At 59.7% G+C, this 16,151-nt stretch overlaps 1 protein-coding gene across 3 annotated transcripts in view; it reads right to left on the reverse strand.

Annotated features, from left to right (window-relative positions):
• Positions 1–933: 933 nt before the first annotated feature.
• Positions 934–16,151, reverse strand: part of PIK3R5 (phosphoinositide-3-kinase regulatory subunit 5) — a 69,473-nt gene continuing 54,255 nt past the window's right edge. For 2 of the 3 annotated variants that reach the window (XM_058704855.1, XM_058704857.1), the window contains exons 6-19: positions 10,834–10,903; positions 8,189–8,363; positions 7,618–7,771; positions 6,973–7,056; positions 5,983–6,703; positions 5,714–5,864; positions 5,334–5,441; positions 4,979–5,107; positions 4,750–4,843; positions 4,564–4,640; positions 2,293–2,386; positions 2,135–2,217; positions 1,591–1,703; positions 934–1,475 (exon numbers count right to left, since the gene is read on the reverse strand). In XM_058704855.1, the coding sequence (XP_058560838.1) occupies positions 1,328–1,475; positions 1,591–1,703; positions 2,135–2,217; positions 2,293–2,386; positions 4,564–4,640; positions 4,750–4,843; positions 4,979–5,107; positions 5,334–5,441; positions 5,714–5,864; positions 5,983–6,703; positions 6,973–7,056; positions 7,618–7,771; positions 8,189–8,363; positions 10,834–10,903 (2,201 nt within the window). In that variant the 3' untranslated portion in view covers positions 934–1,327. The remainder of the gene's footprint in view (positions 1,476–1,590; positions 1,704–2,134; positions 2,218–2,292; positions 2,387–4,563; positions 4,641–4,749; positions 4,844–4,978; positions 5,108–5,333; positions 5,442–5,713; positions 5,865–5,982; positions 6,704–6,972; positions 7,057–7,617; positions 7,772–8,188; positions 8,364–10,833; positions 10,904–16,151) is intronic. The other variant, XM_058704858.1, reaches the window with a different exon arrangement.

Raw genomic sequence — 16,151 nt, forward strand, 5'->3', positions numbered from 1 at the left:
CGCTCCGACCTGGCGGCTTTAACATATTTGGCTCTCGCGTTCCGCCACCCCCTCCCCCCCGCCCTGCCCCCAGCCAGGCACGAAGCCCCGCAAAGCCAGGCTCTTGATCTACCCGCTCTGGGATCTCGCCCAGGCACCAGAACAGTGCCCGTGAACCTTCTGGGCTGCAAGACTCCGCACATAATGTGCACCAGCCTGAGGAGTGACACGGGAGTGGGGGTCACGGGGTCCCATCTGGGAGAGAAGTCGGCAAAGGCTGGGGACTCCCGTGCCACCCTCCTCTTGTCCTCGCCAAGGTCGTTCCACTGACCCCTCCCCACCTCCTCAGTCTTGGTCCTGCTTCAATGATGAATCGGAAAGGCGTGAATGAGGACTGTCCCAGGGGCCGTGAGAGTGTCCCAGCGCCACACAAGGGCAGTTGGCGCCTAAGGGTGAGGCTGCTAATCTTTCCTGAGCACTGGCCATGAGCCAGCCATGGGCCAGGCACCTTGCAGACAATTTCTTTTCAACCCCCGAAGGTCGAAGGTCGTAGAGCCGAGGAGGTGGAGGCTGGAAGAGGCTAATTAACTTCCTTCTGGTCATTCAGCTAGAAGGTAATTGAGCTGCTACTGAATCCGTGCCTGTCCTGTCCCCCCAGTTCTCAGACCCAGAAAGGGGCTCGAAAGAGAATGTCTTCTATGTCCTGACAGCAGGCAGGTAAAGGATTAGTGCTGTTTTTCAGAATACCCGGGGAATTTGCGTGCGTGCATGTGTGTGTGTGTGCGTGTGTGTGTGTGTGAGAGAGAGAGAGAGAAAGAGAGAGAGAGAGAGAGAGAGAGAGAAGTGGGGGTGGGGTACTGAAGGTCTGGAAAGAAATTCTTATCCTTGTTTCTCCCACCTGAACCGCAGAGTAGAGGGGACTCTGAACCGCAGATACAAAGGCTTCCCCAAGTCTTTGACAAAGTGAGGGGGGGCCTGGCCAACGTTGGGACAGGAGGCCTAAGCCACACCCCAGAGCACCAGAGGCTCAGATCTTTCCAGAAAGGATCCCAGACCACACTAGTGGCCGGTGCCTTTGGAGGTCAGCCCCTCCATCCCTCTCCTGTCTACGTGAGGGATCTGAGGGGCTGCGTGGCCAGCCGCGCCCTCCCTAATGCCTGTGTCCTTCCTAAACAGAGCCCCGAGGACCCAGAAACCGCCAAGCCCCTGCCAGCCGCAGGGACCCACAGCAGGACCCAATGCAACAGAGGGCCGTTCAGTTCCCCCCAGGGAGCGAGACCCTCACGGGCACCCCCCTTGCGTGGGGAGGGGCTCCGAGGAGGCTTCCCCGCTGCTGGTGAGGGCCCCACTAGGGCAGAGCTCCGCTGAACGTCATGATTGGCAGGCAGAGGAGGGAGCAGATGTCCGGCGCGGCCTGGGCCGGCTGGTCGGGGGTCCTCTGGGGTTGGGGGCGGAGGCCGCTCTTCTCCGGCTTGTAGCAGGGTGAGACCTCACACCTGTAGGGCAGGCGGGAGGTAAGGGCAGCCCCCACCCCCGCATCCCTGCAGCTCCTTCCGGGGTCCCAGGGGGTGGTGCAGAAGTGGGCCCCCTCCCTGGACGTCCCCTTCCTACCGGACCACACTCTGCACGATCTTCCTCTCGTCCTGGTCCAGACACACCGCGAAGGAGCAGCCATTGGAGCCGATGATCTGTATCTTGTCCACTTTGATCTGTGACGTGCTGATCTGGAAGCAAGGCCCCCGTCAGCCCCGATCGCCGGCCCCCTCGAACTCCAGCCCTCAGCAGCTCTGTCCCTTGGGCCTGTCCCCAAGCCCGGCAGCAGCTCTCAGAGGCTGACGGCCTCCATCAGGCCCTGCCTCCTCCCCGGCCCCCACCCTCCCCGAGTCTAGAAGAAACAAGCTCCTCCCCCCCCCCCACCCCCCCCCCCCCGGACAAAGCCCACTGCCCCCCCTCGGGAGGCCCAGGGTCCCTGACACGGGAGCCTTTGCACGCAGACACGTCCTCCCACAGGGCCCTCCTTCCTCCCCTGATACCCACGGAGTGCACACCCCAAACCGCACCCCATCCATTCGCGCATGCGCACACACTCAGGCACCTGCATATGCCCGGGCCGTGGCCACGGGCCACGTGGCCGCGAAGTGAGCGGTGCCCTTACCTGGTTGAAGCCCTTCTTGGACTTGGGGTTCTGCCTCTTCACCACTTCGGTCAGGTTTAGCGTCAGGGCCTCCATGCTGGAGTCTGAGGGGCAGGGGGCGGCTCAGGCCAGGCTCAGGGCCCCGCCCCGCCCCCACCTGCACCCCGCCGCCCGCTCACCTAGCTCTTCCGGCTTCCGGCAGGCCTTGCTGAGGTTCACGGACGTGCACACCTTCTCCATGCTGCTCCAGCGGCTTCGGCCACTGATGGCCCCCTGGGAACACAGCGGGGCCGCACCCTCTCAGCCGGGGTCCCCCGGGCCCGCTACCTGCTCTCGGAAGAGGTGGCTCCAGACCCACCGGTGGCACGCGTTCACCCGAGTCTGCTAGCTCGTGCACCAAGAGCTGTCTGACCCCGTACAGACCTCGATGACTGCAGGAAGGAGCGCCGGGTGCCCGGCCGGGTCCATGGATCGGAGGGCTCCAGAGCTCAGAGCATCTCAAAGGGTCATCTCCGAGACGGCTGAGCCCCAAGGGAGGAGGAGAGGGGCCCACGGGCATGAGGTCCCGGCCAGAGCCAGGCTGGAGCCCCCTCTTGGGGTCCGGACGTCTCTTTCGCCGGGACCTCCGCATTGCCAGGTGCAAGTGCGTTTCTCAGTCCTCGGCTCCCCTGACCTCATAGGAGTGTCTGGCTGTGCTCACTGCTGTCTGCACCCCCTGCCTCGCCCACCTGCCCCTGGCCGGGGCCTGTCTGCCTGCCATCACACGGCACGGGGCTCAGGGTGCCTCCTCCTGGCCCCCCACTCTCTGCCCCACTAGTCTCTCCAAGCACAAGCCTTCCGTGCTCCTTCCCCAAGGCCACCCACACAGCCATCTCCCCCCTGCACCTGAGGCCAGGCCCATCCGTGCAACTGCACGTCTCACTTCCTCCTGTCTCTCAAGGGCGCCCAAACTCGACCTGCCCCCAACTCACGGCCTCCCCGCACTGGACCTGGGCCGCTTCTGGTCCTGGAACACTGAGAGCCAGGAGTCTGGGCCTCCCGTTTTCTGATCCGCCCCTACGCCCTGCTGCTCACAGAACCCACCACCACCCCCATGCAGGCCACCCCCATTTCCCCCCAGACAACCAACTCCAGAGCCTCCTAACTGGCCTTCCCGCATCCCCTGCGGACCCCTCCAAACCGAGGGAGCTTCCAGACCTCAAATCTAATCATGGCACACATCCCCCAGCCCCACCCCCAACTTGAGCCCCTTCAAAGGGTGTCCACGGCTCTTGGGACAAGGACAAAAATCAAGGCCCTTGGTATTGTGGCCCTGCCAGCTCCTTTAGCCTCACCCATGCACCGTCTCTGCTCTGGCCCCTCTGGCCTGCCTCAGCGCCCTGTGATGACATGTTCCCTCTCACCACAGGACCTTTGCACATGCCGTTCTCTCTGCCTGGAGAGCATATCCCTCTCTTCTTAGCCTAATTAACTAACTCCTCTTTTTCTTTCCAGTACTGACTCCATGTCCCTTCTCAGGGAAGCCTTGTGTAGCCTTCCTGACCAGGTTGAATGATCCTCTTAAAGGTTCTCAAGGGACCATGAACCTCTCCTTCACCTGACAGAGTTATAGTTATGTATCATGTGGGATCATCTAAGCAATGTCTACTGCTCCCTCTGGACTGTGAGCACTTGATGACTCTTGGGAATCCCCCGGTCTGGGACATGGGAGGTATTCCCCAAACACCCAACACGCAGTGCTCCGTGAGTAGTCAGTCCTTCCTGCCCGCTTCCCTGGCCGCCACACGTAACCGGCCTCAGCATCACTGTCCCATCAACCCTTTTACTGCCTTGTCACCCCTCACCGCTCTTTGATACTCTCCTGGCCATTTCTGTTGTTTCCCGTCTTGCTCCTCCGGGAAAGTCGCAGAGAAGGCCTAGCCTTCTCTGCTCACCGCTGTCTCCCCTCCCCAGCAGAGCTCAGCATGAGTAGGGGCTAATGAGTATCTTTCAAATGTCGAAAGGAAAGAAAGAAGGAAGGAAAGAGGGTGGGGGGGGTGTCCCCACTTTGAGGTCAAGGTTCTCGTGGCCTGTACCCTGGGTGTGATGCTCAGAGACCCATGCCACCCCTCCCACCTGCACCCCACAAATCCTATGGTTCCCTTCCGACACGGGTCCCAGCTCCCACACACCCCGCGGGGCACCCCAGCCCTGCAGACCCTGGGGCTCTCCCTCTGGACACTGCACCCTTGCCCCTCTCACCCTCAGCCCTGCAGCTGGGAGCTGCTGAGCACATCTGGGGGGTGGGGGCGGGGGTGGGGGGAGAGAACACTGGAGGGGAGAAGGATGTCCACTCCCTCCCCTTCTCCCGGCTGCAAGACTGGGGCCCAGGAACACAGGGGGCTGCCTCTGGGTGAGGCAGGGGCAGGAGCAGGCCCCAGAGGGACCCGGGCCCCCAGCACCGGCCTCACCTTGCTGTAAATAATCTGTAGTGTTAGAGGGATGGCCTCCCGGTCACCATCGATGCCCAGGCGCTTGCTGCCAGGACCTGTGACACACAGACAGACCGTCACTCCCTCTCGTCTCGGGGGGGGGGGGGGGGGGGGGGGGGGGGCTCGCTGGCCCCGTGTCCCCCCTGGGGCCCAGGCGGCACTCACCCGAAGCCTTGATGGCACGTGTGGCGGCAGAGTGACCCAGCTCCAGGGAGTGGAGGAAGATCTCTGTCATCTTCTCCCCGGTGACGAAGGTCAGCTGCAGAGGGCGGGGGCGGCATCAGAGGGCAGCCCCCGCCCCTCTCTGCTCGAGGCCGCGGGCTGCAAGGGCAGGGGGCGGGGCGGGGGCGCCAGCGCCGAGGGGCGGGGCTCGGCGCCGAGGGGCGGGGCTCACCTCCGTCTGGTAGACCTGCAGCAACACGGGCCGGGCGGCGAAACGGCAGTAGTAGAGCAGCATGTCCGCCAGGATGGGCAGCTGGGCAGAGGAGCCGTCCAGGGGCCGGGATTCAGCCTTCAGAGACTGCTGCGGGTGGGGGGCGGAGCCAGAGTGGCAGGTGGCCGGCAGGACACAGAATGCTCGGGGGGGGGGGGGGGGGGGGCACCCACAGCCCAGCCTTCCTCCCACCCTTCCCGCTCAATTCCAAGGACCTCCTGGTCCTCCCTGGAGGCTCCAGGCTGGATCCCCTCCCCCAAACCAGGGGGCCTCCAGCAGGTGCCCCCACTCCCCCCGCCCCGCGGGGGCCACCGACCTGGCACAGGACCTCCGGCGGCAGGTGCATGAGACCCAGCACGTTGCGCTCGTACCAGGGGTCGAGCATGCCGAGGTAGTGGGAGATATCATTGGTGCTCTCCAGCTCCTGGGGGAGGGTCCAGGGTCAGTCCCTGCGCCACGGCCCTGCGCACCCCCCACGCCCTCCGCGGCCCCAAGCGGAGCCTCCCCGCAGCGGCCCTGAGAGAAGTCTAACAGCTTTTAGTCTACGTCACGCAGCGAAGGGTCGCCCCCAAGCGCAGGGCAGGGGCCACTCCTGGGAGCGAGGCTCGCGCAGAACGAGGTGCCCCTCGAGGCACAGGCGATGGATGGCGCCCACTCTGCGCCCCCACGGCGCGTGGCGCGGGGCTGGGGACGTACTGCAGGGCTGGGTTGCCTAGGGGAGTCCGCGGGGAGTGGGGGCGTCTGGCTCGCAGGGGTGGGGCAGGCGCCGGAGCCCCGCTTGACGGGCACGTAGAAGAATTGGAGTTTGAACAACCGCGTGAGGAGGGGGCGGTTGTTCTCCAGTCGCCTGGCAGAGGAAGAAGGTGGTAAGAAGCGGGGACCCTAAGGGCCCTAAGCCCGCAGCCCGGGCCCCCCCCCCCCCCATCTCCCCGCCCCGGCGCCCGCACCCCCGCCCCTGCTCTCACCGCAGATTGCTGTAGGCCCGAGCCACCTTCCCCGAAATCCGATCGGAGCCGAAGACCACGACGCGGAGCGTGGACGCCTTGGGGTCCTCATCCCCGCTCAGGAAGGGGCGCCGGCGCTGGTGGCGGGAGGCGGGGGCCAGGAGCCAGCTGGGCAGCTGGGCGCTGAGCTTGGGCTGCGGCAGAGAGCGGGAGCGCTGGGGCCGGGAGGCCGGCGGCGGGGCCGCGCCGTCCAGGGGGCCGCAGAGGCTCCCCGCCCGCCGCAGGGGCAGGGCTGCGTCCGCGCCGCCCTCCGTGCCCCGGGAGTCCCGCCGCAGCACCAGCTGGCTGGTGCTCTTGAACAGTTTATAGATCCTATTGAACTTCTGCCCCGGCCGGCGGTGGAGCCGGTGCCCCTGGCCGCCAGGCCTCTTGGGCCACTCCGAGGAGGAGCTGTCCTCGCTGTCCTCCACGTAGCCGCTGTCCACGCCGTCCGAGAGGCCTGACACGAAGGAGGTCAGCAGCTGGCGGGACAGGGTGGGCTCTGAGGCCTGGGAGGAGGCAAGGGACAGGGTGGAGTCGTGGAAGACCGCGGAGCTGGTGGAGAGCAGGGAGTCCCTCTGGGCGCAATGCCCTTCTGTTTCCAAGTCGTCGTCGTCATCGTCCTCCTCCTCCTCCTCCTCGTCCCCCAGGATCCCTGGCTGGAGCAGCTCCTGTTCTTGGAGCAGGATTTCCTGCAGGACGTCTGCAAGGGGAGGCACCGTCTGGGTGTCTGGGCCCTTGCAAGCCCTCTCGCACACCCTGGGGACGGGCGACAGGCTCAGGCCGACTGGCCCGGAGGAGAAGAGGGCGGAAGGGGGGTTAAAGGCCAGCCCGGGACTTCAGGGCTTCCCCCTGCTCTGCTCAGCTGACGGGGCCGGTGGGAGGCGGGTGCACAGACCCGGGAACAGGAAGCGCCCTGGCCGCTTTGGGGGACGGGAGCGGGCACCGCGAGGGCCCCAACCGGGGACTCACCGAAGCTGTCCTGGTTCCAGTTGCAGGTGTGGCACCTGGCCACCGGGATAGGGATGGTGCAGAGTTTGCCGGGTTTGGCGGTGTCTGTAACGACAGGGGGACGGGTGGTGAGGGCTGGGAGGGTCTCAGACAAGACGCCAGCATGGGCCACACGAGACTCAGTGGGAAGCTGGGACACCTGGCTCGCAGCCTGAGGACCCTCCGTTCAAGCAGCCCAGGAAGGTGCCAGGCCTTTTTACAGGCTGTGTGGATGCGGCCAACTCAGCCTCCGAGCCTCCCCTGACAGGGCCCGAACGGGAGCACAAGGGCACTGTCTCATCGGGTGTGGGTGACAGAAGACCGCGTCCCTTCTCCTGGAAGGGGCAGAGCTGCAGAAAGGATGTTTTCTAGGCTCCTTGGGGGTGAGGCGTGGCCTCCAAAGGGACCCGTGAGGACTGCATCCTTCTGCATGATCTCTGGTGGGAAAACGAAGCCACCCGCCCCCAGGTAGCACTCTCTTTCTCTCTTGCCATGGCCGGCCAACCCTAACATCAGGGTAATGACAGCCGGGGGTCCCCGAAGGACTGTGTGGAGCAGACCCACCGGCCGGCTGGGATGCTCACTTGGCCGTGGGGAAGACGCGCCCGGCTCTCCCAAGAGCCTCACCTAAGACTCCAGGGAAGCCGGCTTTCTCTCCCACCGCCTGCAGCTTGGTCCTGAGCCACTGCCGGGCCTCGGCCGCGTCCCCGATGCTGGATGCCAGCTCCTGTGCCTCCGCGGTCTCCGTGAAGATGTCTTCCAGCTCGGCCAGGCTCTTGGACTGAAACCCCAGGGGCAGACGGGCTTGCTGCCGAACCGCGGCTCGCCGGCCCCACTCCTCCAGGTCCTGGGGTCTCGCCGACGACGGCACCCACCGGTCTCCTCCCTGCCTCGTCACCCACCTGCACTCACAGCTGGCCAGGGAGCCGAGCCTCCTGCCCAGGGCCCCTCTTCTCGGGACACGGGCGCCAGAGAAAGGCCCAGACCAGGGCCAGAGCACCGTCAACTTGGGGGGGCGGGGAGTGCTAGTCCCGAGCTCGTCGCTGCGGCCCAGAGAAGGGAAGGGGCCGGGCTGGCCCGGGTTGGGGGAGGCCGGCGTACCCGGGAGACAGCAGCACCGGGACAGGGCCAGAGAGGGACTCTGCTCTGATGGGAGGGGAGTGATGCTAAATAAACCCCAGGGGCCCCGGGCACATACCTGCAGCCTGCAGTGCAGGCCTGGGAGGTCGCAGTGGGGCCCGAAGGTGGCCTGGAAGGCGTGAAGGAGCAGCGTGGTGTAGGCGCTGTGGGGCGAGTGGCCGGGTGCACTCAGCCTATTGGCCACGGCGAGGAACTCGGCCTGAACCTCCACCGGGTTCAACAACAGCACGGTGCTGGGGACACAGAGACGGGGCTGTGGGGAGGGCAGCACAGCCACGCACCTCATGTCTGGCGTCTGGCGGTCCTTGGAGCTCGCCCGGCAGGGCCTGCAGCCAGGAGCTGGGCCGGGGGCTCAAGGGTCCCAGTTCTGAGGGGAAAGCTTACGGTCTGCTTTTGATAGTTTGCAGCCAGTATTTTCAAAGACCCTTTGCAAGTGGAACTTCTTCTTGAACTTGGGAGAGCCACCTCCCAGGGTCTCACGGGGATGGGAGGGGAGCATGTGCCCAGCCACCTGTGCGTGTCCCATCGCCGGACCCTGGGCTCCGAGCCGGCATTTACGTTTGCTGGTCATGGAAAATCTCAGCCACGCCCAGGCGAACCCCCAAGGTGTCAGTCACTCAGTTAACAGTTCACCGCAGGTGACTGCTCTCACGTCACCCGCACCAACCGCCCGCCGCTGCATTTTCTCCAAGTGTGTTCGAGCCATCCCGGTTGTCCCAGCTGTAGATGTTTCAGGATGGCCTGCCCGCACGGCTCCCGTCCTCACTGGCCTGCGCGGTGTTTAAACCCGGTGCAGAGAAGCAGGTGCCATCGGGACCGGGCTCTGCCAGAGTACCCATCGTGCAAGGGGGAAATTAATGTCGGTTTCTCTGTTTGTAAGAAGGGGGCAGGCCTGCATGAGTGACTGGGCCACCCTCCTTCACTGAGTGCTTGATCACTCCTTCCAGAGACCCGTGCTGAGTCCTTGGTGTGCCGGACGGGACCAGCCGGGCACGCGCTCTCTCTGCCCGCTTGTTCCCTCCTGCCGACAACGAGACCACCACTCTGTTCTAAGCTCCTCCTGCTAACCTCTTTGGGCCCCAGATCTGACAAATCCCTTTTTCCAGGGGCCGATGTGACACTTGGACATCATAGTATGCTTTACTTCCCACAATGCCCGGAGCTCAGTAAGTGCAGAGGGTCTGGTGATCAGCCCTGGGTAAGCGTTGTTTACTCACGACACGGAAGCATTTTTGTACCCTTTCTGCCTCTCCCAAAGCCTGCCTCGGGCTTGTTTTGTTTGTTTTTATTAGAAGGAACTCATAGGTGTTTGCTGTACGGTGTGAGTGTGCAGTGAGCCCCTGGTGCTGGGGGTGAGAGGGCCGGGGTGGCTGTTCTTTCTGAGCTGGTGGAAGCCGGGGTCTCTGGGCTCTCGAGCATTCGGGTGAAACGGCAGCCACATGCTTGGCCGGCCGGGACCCATGAGTGGATAATGGAATCATTCTGGGGGATCACAATCACAGCTGCCTTTTAAATAAAATAGAATAGACTGAGACACAGCCCATCCTAGGGGGTAGGGGTGAGTTTCACTTTTTAACATTTATTTATTTTTGAGACAGAGAGAGACAGAGCATGAACGGGGGAGGGGCAGAGAGAGAGGGAGACACAGAATCGGAAGCAGGCTCCAGGCTCCGAGCCATCAGCCCAGAGCCTGACATGGCGCTCGAACTCACGGACCGCGAGATCGTGACCTGAGCTGAAGTCGGACGCTCAACCGACTGAGTCACCCAGGTGCCCCGTGAGTTTCACTTTTTAAAGCTTGTTTCAGTGTGTGTGTGTGTGTGTGTGTGTGTACAGCAGGCTTTCATATAAAATGCATCTTTTTAGGGGCACCCGGCTGGCTCAGTTGGTGGAGCACGGCACTCTTGATCTCAGGGTTGTGAGTTCGAGCCCCACGTTGGGTGTGGAGATGACTTAAAAAATAAAAAAAAATTAAAAATTAAAAAAAAAAAAAAAAATAAATGCATTTTTTTTTTAATGGTAGGTCCTAGTCAAAATGGTTTGGAAAATGCTATGCTATTTATTAATTTTTTTAAAAGTGTATTTATTTTGAGAGAGAGAGAGAGACAGAGACAGAATTCCAAGCAGGCTCCGTGCTGTCAGTGCAGAGCCCGACACGGGGCTCGAACTCTTGGAACCGTGAGATCATGACCTGAGCCGAGATCAAGAGTCAGACACTTCACCAACTGAGCCACCCAGGCGCCCCGGAAAATGCTATTTTAGTAACAGGCGGAAATACATCGTAGAAAGCTCGTGGGCTTTTGAGTAAGACCGAGGTTTAAATCCTGGCTCAGACACTCAATAGCTGTGTGACCTTCAGGAAGTCACTTGGCCTCTCTGACCTCCAGTTTCCTCATCTGAAAACAGGGGTAGAGCGAGGTTATCCTTGCCCTGTACCTGGCATGATTGATGCGGGTGGTTTTTAATGTTTGTTTCGTTTTTAAGTCTCAGAGCCGTTTAGCAATCTGAGGAAAGCCTCTCAGCCCAGAGAAACAAACCTATGTACCAAATGTCACCAGCTACCCCAAGGGGTTCCTGGTCCTCTTGAAGGCTTTGCTGGTGGCTGGGGATTTGGGGGTGCAGTGATGGAGGGAAAGCCAGATGCATGGAGTGGGGGGGGTGGCATGGGTGTGGGAATGTGGGACCCCCCTCGAGAGCACTCACACAGTAGAACTGCGGTGACTCCTGATGGACAGGCCCTGCTCGGCCCTCACCAGCCGCTGGTAGGAGATTCCTGTTGCCAAAACAAACGAGAGTCGGTAGGTTTATCGTGCCTCGCTGTGACCCTGCCCTGGCCAATGAGGTCGGGGGCCTGGGGACGAGACTCAGGCCCCGTGCAGATCCGCTCCTCTGAGACGGTGGGCACAGGGCCTGAGGCTGCCAGGCGGCCGGCCTGCTGTCACCTAGGAGTTCTCTGGCCATCTGGAGGCACGGGGGCCCTCCCAAGGGTGTGCGGGCCCCCAGCTGGGTCTCCAACGGCCCTCCGCGCCCCTGCCTGGCTTCCCACGGGCTCTTAGGACAGCTGGGTCTCCCTGACCCTGTCCCTCCCAGGCTGGGTCCTGTCCCTGCCCCTGGCCACAACACCCCCACCCCCAAGCCTTTCTCTCCAGCCTCATCGGCCTCGTCAGCCCAAAGTCTCTCCTTTTCTCCTGCGACCTGACCCAGGTCTGCGGCTGGAAAACCGAGCCTTGACAGTAAGGATTCGGTTGTGTATCCACCACGGTAAGGTTAAACAACACTGGCCCTCCTCACCGACAAGGGCACCAGAAGCAGGGGCTGGGATTCAGGGGGGCAGGCAGCCTCAAGGGGGCCCCTGTCAGGGGGCAGGGCCACTCTGCGACTGGGTGTGGGCCGGGAGGAGGAAGGCAATCCCCCTGGATAGGTGCAAAGCCAAGACCGGGGTCAGAGACAGCTGTAAACAGAAAGGCCACGATTTTTGTTTCATCAGTGGTGGAAAATTACTAATTCATGCTATTCTAATTTAGGACCTAACTGTTTTTTTTTTTTTTTTTTTTTTTTTTTTTTTTTTTTTTTTTTTTTTTATTTATTTTTGGGACAGAGAGAGACAGAGCATGAACGGGGGAGGGGCAGAGAGAGAGGGAGACACAGAATCGGAAACAGGCTCCAGGCTCCGAGCCATCGGCCCAGAGCCTGACGCGGGGCTCGAACTCACGGACCGCGAGATCGTGACCTGGCTGAAGTCGGACGCTTAACCGACTGCGCCACCCAGGCGCCCCAAGGACCTAACTGTTTTGATTTGGGGCCTTTTGTTTGATGTTTCTCTTAGGTAACTGTCACATGTTCAGAGGTTGAAGTTATGCTTATTTTGATGGGAAAGTCCCTGAAACAGTGGCTACTGCCATCGGGACCTGGGACACCATCTGGTGGCCACTTGGGTGAGTGACAGAGGCCAGCTCCCCTCCTGGCCCCCTGCAGGCCCCCCAGTGAAATGCTGTAGTGGAGACATCACTCACCCCCCCCCCCCCGCCGACCGTCCCCCCCTCCCCCCGCCCCAACCTCAGAACACACAGCCAAGTGAGGTCTCTTGACCCTTCGTACACATTCCTTTTGCTATGGAAGAAAGCTCAAAGGCCTTGCCTGCACACAAGGAGCCCCTGAGCAAGCCCCACCTGGTTTCACGGAGTCACCGGGACGCAGGTCCTTGGTTCGTTCTACAGAGTCTGGAGGAACCCACGGAGATGCCTGCGGGATGGCCTCCAGCTCTGCAGGGCCACCAGGCCTGGGGGGAGTGAGGCGTGACCCTGCTGCCCCAGCCAGTGGTCCCCGCCCCCCGACAGGCCCAGTCTGGCTCCGCCAGGCCACTCTTACTAGTGGATCACACATGGCGGGGACCTGTTCTCCCCAACACCCTTCCCTCTTCTTCACCAAAGGGCACAGGTTGATAGATCACATTTTTTGACCTTCCTTGCAGGTGTTGGGTGGGGGCTTCTGGAAGACCCCATTTTGCAACCTCCCTTTCCTCATTTCTGTTAACTGGAATGGGGACATGATGGCCACAGCTCCTGCGGTCATTAGACCAAGAAGTGACACCGAGGGCAGTGTTTCCTGCTAAGGATGGTGAAACAGAAAAAAGAAATGATTCTGGAATGTTCAGCCCTGTGCCAACCTTGGGCTGCCTTCCAGTGGGATTTTTTTTTTTAAATGTAAGAAAAAAAAAAATAAACCCCTTTGAGTTGCCACAACTATTATTCTGGGGTTTCTGTTTTGGGCAACCAGCTTACTTCTAACGCATCACGCCCTGTGGTTTCTGGAACAGCTGCTCCCTCCTTTCCCAACATCTCTCCCCCGTGACTCTGTGATACAAGAAGTCTATCTTTGGCCATGATGTTGTCTTTCGGTTCCAGGATCCTATCCAGAGTCCCACACCGCATGTAGCCTAGCCTCCTCTACCCTGTAATGGTTCCTCAGTTTCTCCTGGGACACCTATGCATTTGGGGTGAGATGTTCTGTGACTAAAACCCCCACCCGCTAGTCAACGATGTTTGACTTTGCTTCAAGGAATCTATGCCTTTTATTCCGTCATCAGAGACTTAAAAAAAGTATGAAATATAAATGTCTATGATCACTAAGATCCCAAGGGAGATTTACTGCCACTGAAGAATATTCAGAATTCACCTGCTACCAGCTGATGGGCAGAGGTGATCGAGCCCAGGTTTGTACCTGCTTTGATAGAAGGTCAAAGGCAGCAAGTAAAAAGCAAAGCAGCAGGGGAAATGGCCCAGGCAGGAAAGTGCTTACAAAACGGTGGCTGGGATGGGGCACCTGGGCGGCTCAGTCGGTTAAGCGTCCAACTTTGGCTCCGGTCATGATCTCATGGTCACAGGTTCAAGCCCCACATCGGGCTCTGTGCTGACAGCTCGGAGCCTAGAGCCTGCTTCTGATTCTGTGTCTCCCTCTCTCTCTGCCCCTCCCCTGCTCATGTGCTGTTTCTCTCTCAAAAGTAAATACACATTAAAAAAAAAATGGCAGCTGGGACAGCCCAGGATTTTCCAGTCACGCACAATGGTCTGCCTGTGCCTCTTGGCATAGAAATAGCTCTATGCAGATGTGAAAATACATTGCTGGCATCGAAGGATATGGTTTTGGGAATCAAACAGACATAACTTCAAGGGAATAGAGCTCTTGTCAGCTACGTGAGCGTAGGCAATGTCTGGAGTTCAGGTTCATCCTCTGGAAGGTGGGAATAATAGTAAATACCCAGGTCGGGGGGGAGGAGGTTCCTGAGGACAGATGAGACCAACCCAACCATTGCCATCATCATCATCACCATCAACAATGATGGTCCTACTTTTTTTTAGTGTTCATTTATTTTGAGAGAGAGAGAGAGAGTGTTCTTGAGCAGGGGAGGGGCAAAGAGAGAGGGAGAGAGAGAGAACTGCAAGCAGGCTCCGAGCTGTCTGTGCAGAGCCCGACACGGGGCTCGATCCCACAACCTGTGAGATCATGACCTGAGCCAAAACCGAGAATCAGACGCTGAACCGACTGAGCCTGAGCCGCCCGGGCGCCCCACGATCCTACTTTTGACCGGGAGGCTCAGAGAGCTCCCGTCACCTGTCCGAGGAAACCAGCTAGTAAGTGACAAAGCGTAGGTCATACCACAGCCCGCCCATGTTCCTCCTTCCCTCACACCCGACTTTACAGCAAGAAACATGAAACTTCTGAGTCTCCGTTTTCTCAGGTCTGACCTGGGAATAGTACTACTCTTCCCTGCACCCCCTAGGGCTGTGATCGGGGGAGGGGAGGTGCAGCCACCGAGGTCTGCGGGCTTTGAAGGCCGCACAGTGACTCACACATATGATGCCCCCTGTCGCCCCTCGGGATTACAGATACATTCTTTGCAGGCGAGCGGTGTGGTCTACACAGCTGGCGGGGGCTTGGAGTAAATATTTGACAAACATGTGGGCTGAATCCAAGGGGCTGCGGTGGGCAGGACCCAGTGGCACTGACGTGAGGTTTCCTGCCACCCCCAGAGCGGAGGCAGCCAGGCCACCCTATTGGGGTGGAGTCAGGAAGAAGGGGGAGGCCCGAAGGCTTGATAACCTGCCCACTTCCTCCACCACCCAGCCACATCAAAGCAGGATCGGCTGTTTCGCTCATCGCCATGGCAACTGGCTCCATATGGCTCCTTGGTGAAGGGCCCATGGTCCCCTGTCATCTTCGCCCCGTAACCTGATCAGGACCTGTCTCTCAAGGTACCGCTGCCCCATCCTTACTGCCCCCAGCAACGTGAGATCCACGGAGGCCAGCATTCACCTTCAAATTGCTCTAAGGGGGGGAGGCATTATTATACTCCCATTTTACAGATGAGGTTAAAAAAAAAAAAGAAAAGAAAAAAGCTCCTATAAATTAAGGAAATGTCTTGCCAAAGGCCTCACAGCTCCAGGATGTGAGGCCACGGTGGCCTCAGACCAAGTACTGGTGACTCTGCTGAGTGGTTCAGCCTCAGCTTCTCCCGTGGCCTCCACTCCAGCCTCCGCCCCACTGCCTCCCTCAGCTGGGGGCGGTGGGGGGGGGGCGGATTGTGGGTGGGGGCACTCAGGAATCAGGCAACGACAGTCCCACAGGCTGAAACGAAAATCTCACTAAAGCACTTTCTAAGAAGCCCACTGAAGGGTCGTGCAGAGAAGGGTAATTTGGCTTAATTTACTCTTCGCTACTGATGAATCAGGCAGGGCTCAGGTTCTGGAAACGAGAGGCGAACCCGGGGACGTCAGATGAGGGAACTGACTTTTGTTCGGTAGAAAAGAGAACCCTGCAGGGTATGGCATTACCCTCCTCTATCATCTCAACTAATTTTGTATCTAATTTTGCAAACGTATTCTCGCTTCTATGGGGAACTTGTCTTCAAAGCTTTATCTATCTATCTATCTATCTATCTATCTATCTATCTAATTTATCTATCTATCTATCTATCTATCTATCTATCTAATTTATCTATCTATCTATCTATCTATCTTATTTATTTATTTATTGATGAGAGGCAGAGAGAGAGAGAGCAGGGCGGATAGCACGGAGCCTGACGCGGGGCTCGAACTCACACACTGTGAGATCAGGACCTGAGCCAAAATCAAGAGTTGGATGCTCCACCGACTGAGCCACCCAGGTGCCCCCTGTGAGCAACTCCCTCAATCAAGGGTCTCATACCATCCTTTAAAAAAGTTCTGCCATCTTGCTGGTTCCCTCAGTAACGAGCGCAATGTGTCTTCCACGAAGGCTTACTATACACTTGCACAGGTTAGGTTTTTGTTTTTTTTTTTTAACTTGAAAATGACTCTCTGACGTGAGAAAGAGTTCATGATTTCCTATTTTGGTTCTGCTTTCCCCGGAAGAGGACAAGTTGTGAGCCCAGGCGGCCTGGCATAAACTGCCTCTCCAGGCATCTGCCTTCTCTGCCATCACCAGGACATCGGAGGCGTCACACGGCCCCCGGGCACTGTTGAGGGCAAGGTGCTCAGCAGTGA

This window comes from Neofelis nebulosa, chromosome 16 (assembly GCF_028018385.1).
Source record: "Neofelis nebulosa isolate mNeoNeb1 chromosome 16, mNeoNeb1.pri, whole genome shotgun sequence".
Lineage (NCBI taxonomy): Eukaryota > Metazoa > Chordata > Mammalia > Carnivora > Felidae > Neofelis > Neofelis nebulosa.